This window comes from Emydura macquarii, unplaced genomic scaffold, assembly GCF_026122565.2.
Source record: "Emydura macquarii macquarii isolate MOO-44397 ecotype Brisbane River unplaced genomic scaffold, CSIRO-AGI_Emac_v2 contig_2825, whole genome shotgun sequence".
Classification (NCBI taxonomy): domain Eukaryota; kingdom Metazoa; phylum Chordata; order Testudines; family Chelidae; genus Emydura; species Emydura macquarii.
The window spans coordinates 566,003-576,090 of NW_027132962.1; the positions used below are offsets into that span (position 1 = coordinate 566,003).

General features: G+C 46.2%; 1 protein-coding gene across 1 annotated transcript in view; it reads right to left on the reverse strand.

Annotated features, from left to right (window-relative positions):
- The window catches only part of PHLPP1 (PH domain and leucine rich repeat protein phosphatase 1), a 206,999-nt gene extending 198,948 nt beyond the window's left edge, over positions 1–8,051 (reverse strand). The window contains exon 1 of the mRNA XM_067567910.1: positions 6,343–8,051. Coding sequence (XP_067424011.1) covers positions 6,343–7,840 — 1,498 coding nt within the window. The 5' untranslated portion in view covers positions 7,841–8,051. The remainder of the gene's footprint in view (positions 1–6,342) is intronic.
- Between the last annotated feature and the right edge of the window lie 2,037 nt (positions 8,052–10,088).

Genomic DNA, 10,088 nt, shown 5'->3' on the forward strand with positions numbered 1-10,088 from the left:
ACACAATTTACATCAAGCTAGAAACAAGAAGGAAAAACAAAAGCAAAGGCAATATCTAGGAAACTTCAGGTTAAAAACCTCTTTTTTCTTTAAAGCAGTTGGTCGGATATTTTTACTTAATGTAACACACCAAAGAGCTCACCTTCTTAAATGACATATTTAGAAAAAGTGAGGTGTGTTACATTAAACAAAATAGTTAAAAACAAAGGCAGTGACGCAAAACCGAAGACAGAGACCTTAATCATACGACTGGAAGGGACCACAAGAGATCTTCTAGTACAGTCCCCTGCACTCAAGGCAGGACTGAGTAATACCCAGACAATCCCCGACAGGTGTTTTGTCATTGGAAATTTTTAAGAGCAGGTTAGACAGATTCCACAACTTTCCTAGGCAATTTATTCCAGTGTTTAACTACCCTGACAGTTAGGAAGTTTTTCCTAATGCCCACCCTAAATTGCCTTTGCCGCAATATAAGCTCATTGCTTGTTGTCCTATCCTCAGAGGTTAAAGAGAACAATTTTTCTCCCTCCTCCTGGTAACAACCTTTTAAGTCCTTGAAAACTTACCCCCCTCTTCTCCCTGCCCCCCTCACCCAACACGCTCCCCTCATCTTTTCTTCTCCAAACTAAACACACACAAACTTTTCAATCTTCCCTTATAGGTCATTTTCTCTAGAGCTTTAATCATTTTTGTTGCTCTCCAATTTGTCCGTAACTTTTCTGAAATGTGGTGCTCAGAACTTGACACAATACTCAGCAGAGGCCTAACCGGCATGGAGTAGAGCAGAAGACTTACTTCTTGTATCTTGCTTAAAACACTCCTGCTAAGACATTTCAGAATGATGTTCAGTTTTTTTGCAACAGTGTAACGCTGTAGACTCACCTTTAGTTTATGATCCTCTATGCCCCAGATTTCTTTCTGCAGTACTCCTTTCTAGGCAGTCATTTCCCATTTTTATGTGTAATAGTACAGTTGTAGTTTTATGGTTATGCTCTGTTTTTAGTGAACTCTGTTTAAGTCCACTAGTGATCCTTAAAGAAAAAAGGGGCCAATATTTTGCTACAGTTGTAGTAAGTTATTCATTCTCTTTACCACAAAGGGGCACAACTTCAAAATCATGGCTTTGACTCTGTGCCTAACACATATGTAAGTCTAGCCAATTCCACATTTGCCACACTCTAGAAAGCCCATGTACCACATAAGGAGGGCCCTACCAAATTCACATTCTATTCTAGTTAATTTCACAGTCACAGGATATGTAAATTGATCAATTTCTCAATTTCAGGTGTTTTCATCTGAAATTTCAGTGTTGTGGGGGGGAGGGGTCCCGACCCAAAATGGGGTTGGAAAGGGGGGGGTCCTCAAACCTGCTGGGGAGGGGGGGTGGCAGCAGGATTGCCACCCTCACTTCCATGTTGCCTTCAGAGCTCTGAAAGCAGCAAGGAGGCGAGTGATCTCCCCTGTGCTGCTGGGATTGGCCCAGCCCAGCTGGGACTAACAGCTAGGGGCCCCCAGCTGGGGCACTCCCAGCAGCACAGGAGATCAGATTTCACAGGGAAGGGCCAATTTCATGGTCCACGACACGTTTTTCATGGCCATGAAATTGGTAGGGTCCTGCACATAACATTAAGTGTCTAAAACCTGTTCCTGCCCACATAGTCAGTTATTGAAGTAACATTAAAATATCCAGCTATTTTTAATCCAGTTAGATCATTCCAGTTGACTAATGTCTTAATCTTCCAAAATTGAGACAAGACTGGAACACTGACATATTTTACATCAAAATAAAGTTGATATAAAGCTGAACATCTTTTTCTCAACACTGCTTTCTAAAAGGTCACATGGGCAAGAAGCATTTCTCAAATAAGATCCGACACAACCATGTTTGAAAAGTAAGTTATTTATTACAACTGGCATTTCTCAGTATTCTGCCTATAGGCAATCTTACTGAAAACTGATATTCGATGACACCAGCAGTATGGAATCCTCACAACTGAGACGGAGTGTCAGGGTCAAAAGTAATGAAGCTTTTTGGCAAGCGCCAATAAGAAGCCCCAGAATGCCAATTGTAATAAGACAAATTTTCAGATAATAAATTGTTTACACTATGTAGATTCAGAATGCAATGTGAATAAATCAAAGGAGACCCTTTTAAGATCTCTTTTGAGCTAAAAACTCAAACAAGTGATTAGTGCTACATTGATCTGCTCATTTTAAAAATAAAATCTACTACTAGCACATTTTTGTCTGCACTGAAAATTTAATAAGTCAAGTCCACTAGGAGAATGTTTCACAAGATTTTTTTTTTCTTAAACACAGCAATAAAGGACAGTATAATTTGTGTTCAGAAAAACATGTTGGATCAAAGCCACTCTTATGGTTTAAGGAATAATTTAGTAAGTCTGATCTAATCGGTCTCACAGCTACAATATCATGACTATAATTGCACTATGGATTATTACTGAGTTCCATAATCCAATAAAATTATACCTCAGCAGAAAGCTATTTAACCACATCCTTTTAAGTTAAGATTTAATATTTTGGACTTTGAGAAAAGTCTGTTAAAAAACAGATTCCCATAGAGCACGAAGTTACTGTGCATAACTAGTCACTTAAGGCCTGATTTTGCTCACAATGAAATCAGTGGGAGTAGGATCAGGCCCTTCAGGCCAAAAAGATGTGTTTCACTTCAAGAATAGAACTATACTGTAACTTTAAACATTACAGAGCTTAAGACAAAGAGTTAAATACTGCCCTGATCTTAAAAATAAGGGAGGAGCAAAGGAGATGGAGAAATAATGAAAATGTGCAAGCCACATCTTGAAGCGAGCTAAGGTAAACATGCTTCCTACTTATTACATGTAGAATACAGAACTCGGTCATAAAAATGTCAAGCAACAAAATTCTGCATTTTGTTTGCCTTTTATTATTTTTTAAATTCCACACAGAGAAAGGTATTTAAATACGTACTTAAACGTTAGTAGAATGCTACATGCAATCAGTGTCACAGCATCTTCTTTTCTCCTCTTAAATTAAACATTTTTTTTATTAAAGGTGGGAAATATATTCATTTTTTCTTCAAATTTTTCCCAGTTTTGCTTTGAGTTTGGTTTGTTTTTTTTCAAGACAATAGGGTTTGTCATGTCCTGAAGTTAGTGGGATCATTAAAACCTGAATGCTAATATCATGCTACCTTAGTCAACATTACACTTGTAAGTTTCAGCCTAGTAACTATGCAAATTATTATTCATGTTCACTTTGCATAGGCATGCTTTTGGTAACACACATTATTATATAAAGGAAGCAAAGATATGTGACCAGGATTAAGAACACACACTCCCCTACTGTAGTTGCAGGAAACCATGGAGATAGATAGCAACCAACACCTCCATCTTTTGGCGTGCCATCCAAAAGAACGATGGCCAGGGCAAATAGAAGTGCACTGTTTCACAACAGCCCTCAGAACCTTCCACTATAATGGTCTTGATGAGTCACCATTTGTAACCACACTGCATATCTCAGCCAGAAATATCCAAGGTGAGGGGCCTCTCCTCCTTTCACCCCTTTTAAGTAAAACCCTCCTCCATTAGAACACAGGGGACCAGACTGGCATGGGGAGGAATTCAACACTTCCCTATGCCAATTTTTGTTAATTCTGTCCTATGCATTTTCTGTATGCATTGTTGTAGCTGTGTTCATCCCAGGATATTAGACAGACAAGGTGGGTGAGGTAGTATCTTTTAGCAGACCTGAAGAAGAGCTCTGTGTAAGCTTGAAAACTTGTGTCTCCCACCAACAGAAACTGGCCTAACAAAAGTTATTACCTCATCCATCTTGTTTCTCGGTACATTTACTGCCTGTTCACCACTATCATTTACTGTTACACCTGTTTGTATGAGAAATAGTATGAAAGGGAGGTAGAATTTAATTAAGTAGCCAAGACTGCTATATGAAGTTGGTATGATTAAATGTTGACCATTATTTTCATCACTAGTCCTAGGCTGCCAGTTAATGTAGCCCTTCTATTATAAACACCTTATTATAGGAGTTTCATAATTTGGTTATAAAAACAGGTCATCCTGAGAAATATGAATCTCAAACAAAAAACTTTCACTCAGTTTGCAAGTGCTCAAGAACAGTATGCTAATCAATATTTGAGACTCTGTAACTCAAATTTAAGTTTGCTTTAATACTCCATAGTATGAATTTATCCTATTAAGTTGTTTTAAAGCCAGGAAAATCAATTTTTACAAGCTGTTTCATTTCAAGTGGATAAAATTACAAAGATTATTCCATGCCTCAATAACTATTTACGGACTCAGAACTTTGGCATTCTATGGATTTAAAAAAAAAAAGTTAAAATAGTCATGCATTAAAGTTAAAATATGTGAGTGTGTGTAAGCAAGAGTGCAAAAGATTCATTTTAAAAAACTTTTATTTAAGTAATGTGCAGTCTGAAGTCTACAAAAGTGCGAACATATTTGCTACCCCATTTGGGATCATGTATTCCCACTTAACTGTGGGAGTGGAAATAATGAATTTATGAAAGACATTCTCTTCAGTAACACCTATTCCATCCCATTGCATAGTTAAGACATTCAGTACACAACCACCTGAAACACTTTTTAACTTTCTTTCTGATCCCAAGGTATCCATCCCCCTCGCAGCCATTCTTGCACTGAAATACACTAATTGCAGTGAAGACACTACTACTGTGCATGCTAGAGACCGAAGGGACGCATCAGACCACCTGAAAAGGGAGGGGCGCTGATCTGGTGTATTACTTTTAGTAGACTCCCCTCAAAGTGTTCATTTTGCTTTTATTGAAGTACACAAGAACTGCTGTATCAGTACTGTACTTTAGGTAGTACACAACAGAAAGCAAGTTTCATGGTCCAGTCAGGTCCAATAGTGGCTATGCCTAAATGCTGTCTCTGTCATTTTCTATTAAACAGCTAATAGTACCAACCTGTAAGACAGAAGATATGCACATAGAAATAAACTCACTTATTGCAGGTAACCACATAGTCAAATACATGGTGGGTATTTGAATGTTCAATAGGTTTTTTTAAAAAAAAAGATGGATAAGAAAATTAAATTAAACTGTTTATGCAACTATATGATTGACAGTTTACATTAGGTCAGTAACTCAGTTGGCACCCCATGTTTTAAAGACCACAATCACAAGTGCAAAATACTGCATATTTACAGTGTGACAATTAAAACAAGTGACTTTTCGAAGCTCTGCGTGGTATGCTACACAGAATAGTTTAATTAAAAAGGTTTTGCATTTGTGTGACCAAGACTTCGCATTGCATATACGTACTTCTTTGGTTATAGTCTGTCATTCTTTCAATACAGGCCTGTTCTGTATAAACTTCTCAAAAATTTGCAGTTGCTTTTAAGAAAGCTAATGTTTAAAAAAATGTAAATACAGCACTTAGCTTTCAGCAATATGCACTTGTCAACTCACAGAAATTACTGATGCCACCTGTACAATTACAAGCCTAAAGTGGTTAAATTTTAAAGATCCATCTTTACTACATATCTCTAACCCTCAGTTCCATGTTTTAAGAAGAAATAGTTGCAAGCCAGGTATAGTAAACTACTAACCTATTTGTGTGATGCAAATTAATATTAAAGAGAGATTTTGTTTTACCTTTTCAGCCTAACAAAGAGTTGTGGAAGACACAAGAAAGACAATTAAAACTTCTGATTTAACCTTAAATGCAGATGGTAAATTTCACTTAGGAGGAGGAAACCTCTTCAATGTTACATACAGTACAACCTTCATGACCCAAACATTATCAGAAACACTGAATAAGCTCAGATAATGCAAGTTTTTGTATAATCAAGGAAATTCTGAACACAAATAGAACATGCCCCATCTTTGGATAATAAGGGTTTTTGCCAAAGTTGATTAATAGGTTTTCATGACAGCCTAGCCATATAAATAACACCAGAACATTAATCATCAGGTTGAGGGGTATCCCTGGGCATCTAGAATTTGGTAAGGCAAATAAATGGAAGAGAAGATAATGATTGTAAGCTTTTTCAGGGCAGAGCCCATGTCTTTGTAAAGCACCTGGCACTTTTGGGGTCCTATATAAATAGAAGGAATAAAAATACAGCCTACCCCAACATGTCTCTGGTGCAACTGTAACAAGTGTAGTCCACAGGTTGATAAGTGCGGTTTTTAAAGTATTCTGCTGGGGGTGTCCAGTTACCCACAGATTTGTTTAAGTTCCTAACACACACTCGGGTTTGTGTCTGTCTTTCTGGTAGGCAGAGAGCTGGCCCCGCACCCAGTCAGCCCTGTTACACGCACATGCCTTTACTCACCTGCATAGAAGCGGATGAGGCAGCCGGTCTCCGAGTCCATGCCCTCCTCCTGCACCCTCCACAGGTCCCGGAAGCCCAGCTGGGAGAGGTAGTCATTCTGGATCTGCAGGGGTTTCTCATGTGCCTCCAGCCGGCGGCTGGTTTCCCCGTGGAACTGCACGTACAAGGCCGGAGGCAGAGGAGACGAGGCGCCCGCCTCTCCTCCCAAGTGGAACAACTTGGAGCCGGCGGGAGCCGCCGCAGCCATCCCCAGCCCGGAGGGCTCCTCTCCCGCACGCCCTACACGGGCAGGTGGAGGCACCGAGGGGAACTCGCCCGGCCGGTGATGGCTCCTGCTCGGTCCCACACCTGCCCCTTCCCCCGCTAACGGAGCAGAATCCGCCTCCAGCTCCTCCGAGGAGGACGAGCCGCCGCCGCCGCTGCTGTAAGGATCCAGGCGGTCGGAGACGCTCTCGGCGCTGGGGCTGAGGCTGAAGCTCTCGGTGTCGGAGCCGGCCAGCCCCAACTCGCCCAGGAGGGAGGGGCAGGAGAGCGGCGGCCCCGCCAGGTAGAGCTCGGCGGGCGGCGGCGCCCTGGGGCTGAAGTCGGAGGACGAAGGACTCGGCCGGGGATCTGCCCAGCTGTCCTCCCCGCCGCTGCCGCTCAGTGCTAGGCGTCCGGGTCGGGCCGCCTCCCCGCTGTAGCCCGGCGGCTGCCGGGCCAGCCCGTGCCGGGTCCCGCGGCGGCTTCTCGGCCTCTCATCGTGCTCGGGCCGCTGCTGCCTTACAGGCGGGGGGTCGGGCGGTGTCAAGCTGCCCGGGTCTGCTGCAGCCGCGGCGCCGGAAAGGGTCTCTCCCGGGCCAGCTGCCGCTTCGTGCTGGGGCTGCGCACTCGCCTTCCCCAACACCCGGACCACGCTGGTGCCCCCCCGGGGACCAAGCTGCAGCAGCCGGGCCGCCACCTCGGCCGCCGTGGTCTCCAGCGTGCAGAGCACCGGGCGCAGGTAGGACATGTGGCGCTCGTAGACATGGACGCAGCCCCGCTGTAGGTCCCGCCGCACCCAGTCCCGCTCCGGGGGCTGCAGCGGCTGCAGCTGCCGGGGCGGCTTCAGCAGGAGCGTTTTCCTGTCCAGGCTGCGGGTGCCCAGCGAGGTAGGAGCAGCCGGGGAGGAGGAGGAAGAGGAGGAGGCGGCGGCGGCAGCAGAGAGATTCCTCTTCAGCCTCCCCCTCCGCAGCAGCAGGGAGTTGGCGCTGCTACCCCGGCTAGGAGCAGCCTGAGTCCCGTTGGCCACCAGCGCAGCGTGAGGAGCGAAGCCTCCAGCGGCCCCCCGCCTCCTCCGCGGCGCCCCGGCTGCTTTGCCTTCTAGCTGCCCGGCCTCGGCGCCGCCCTGCTGTTCCACGCCGCTCTCCGTGCCCGGCGTTGCCCGGCTCCTCCCGCCCGGGGAGCTGCCCGGCTGCTCTCCCCTGCTGCTCCCCGCCGCCGCCGGGGCTTCTCTGGCTCGCTGCTGCGCGGGCTCCATTGCCCGGGGGCTGGGGATGGCGCCTCCTTCCCGGGGTAGCGCCGCTCACAGCCCGGAGGAGGGGGCTGGAGGGAGGAGGAGGAACAGAACGGAGAAAGGCCCCGCGTTCCAGAAGGGGATTATGTAGCAATGGGGAACATTCCGTCGGTCGGTGTCTCCGCGCTCCGTGCTCGCACGCTCGGCTCAGCCGCGCTCCACAGCTGTCGCGAGCGCCATTAGGGACGGAGAGAGGAGCCGCCTTCCCGCCTCCCCCCACCCTGCCCGGAGCCTCATGAATATTAAGCAGCCCCAACCTTCTATTTACATTGCATCCAGGGAGGAGCCGAGGGGGTGGGCTCATGAATACAACTCGTCCCCGGTTGACGCCATCCCCGGAGGGGCGGGGCGGGGCTGGGCTCCGACGTTTAAACGCACGGTGACGGCAGGGGAAGAGCGGGGCATGCTGGGAAATGGAGTCCGCTGCCGGCTCCCACAGGACACAGAGACGCACGCCGCCTACAAGTCCCAGCAGCCCCCACCCCTCCTTTCCCCCTCCAGCCAGCAGGAGAGCGGTTCCCGCCCCTGGACTGCACGTCCTAGCGCGCCCCACCCGTAGAGGAACCTGCTGCTCGTGCCCCAGGCTATCCCCGGGCGGGAGGCCCTGTCAGAAATGCTGCACACAACGTGGTGGCTCAGCAGGGAGCCCCGCAGATGACAGGCCCCCCCCGGCCGTGCCTATCTAGTCAGCCCAGTCACAGTTGCCTCCCCCCTTGTGTTGCTCAACTCCTCATTATGTTTAAGTCCAACCTGAAGTTTTCCACAGCTGTTCATTACAGCAGCATCCAGAGGCCCTGGGTAGGATCATAGTCATGGTCCTTTCATTAATTAAAACCAGTTTTCCTATCACTGGCAAACTTCCCTTCCCACTTCTTCCAGCTCATAAATGTGTGGGGCACAGGTCACGTTATTCTCAGATATCGCAGTGTGGTTTAAGCAGTGCTTAACTCATATCTGGGCTGAGCCCCACCACCGTTATGCTTGGCCAGGCCTGCCGACACGGGGCAAAGGGGACAATTGCCCAGGGGCCAGGTGACTTAAAAGTGCCCTGTTGGCTGAGGTTTACAACCAGGGGCTGCAGGTGAAGCTTCCCTTCGGGGAGGCTAGGCTAGCTCCCCATCCACCTCTTATGTCTGTGGTCCCACCCACACTCCCCCACCACTGTGCCCCAGGACCTACCCAGCTCCACCGCTAGTCACAGCTCACTACTTCCCTTCTTCCCCACCCTTCCTACTTGGCCTCCCCATCATCAGGGTGGAGGGTGTGGTGAAGAAGAGAGTGGGCTGAGCGGAGAGGGGGGGGTCTGGAGCAGAGCAGGGATGGAGTGTGGGCAGGGCCTTGGGCCGAAGAGGCGAGTCAGGGGCCTAGAGTCCCCCAGGGAAGCTTCACCCGCAGCCATGGTTGTAAACCTCAGTCATCCCTTTCTAGGGGAGCTTTTCTGCCCTGGAGCCTAGAGTTGCTGTCAGCAGGCCTAGGCTTGGCAGTTCATAGTCCTCACACCTCTGATGAAGTGCTTGTTGGTCTGGCACCCATTCCAAGCATTGAAAACTGAATTTTGTTTTGAATTTTGTTTTTAAAAATTGCTTAGCAACAACAATGGTGCTGCAAAATTGTCCAGAAAGATATGGCTCAAAATAAAATAAAGTATTAAAATTGTAAATACCAGATAAGTACACATAACTATGTGAAAACCTGAGTTTTAATATTGTAGGGGCACAATCCTACAATATTTATTCAGGCAAAACTACTCCGAAGTCAAGGGGCAGTTTTAGCTCTGTAATGTCCCCAGGACCAGATTCTAACTGCTTGAGATCTGCCCATATAATACATTTTGTAAAGTTGCAGTGAAATGTTTTGCCAAATATTTGTTAGAAATGTTACAGACTGCACTAAACTAGTTGCTTTTGGCAATTAACTAAGTAACAGCAACATTATGAGAGACAAACAAATCTTCACCACTAAGAACCATAAGACAACATCTCTGGTGTCACTGAAACAACACTGACTATGAAACCTACTACAAAACTTGTGATTTTTTAAAAAAACGCATTTATAATGTAAAGAGAAACAACAAAGTTCATCACTCACAATGGCAGACTATGTCCATTTGTACATTAATATCATCTTTATATCCTGTACAAGTGTGTGTGTTCACATCACAGAAAACACTCAAGGTCTTCTCAAAATAACTTATGGTGTAAATATATCTTAG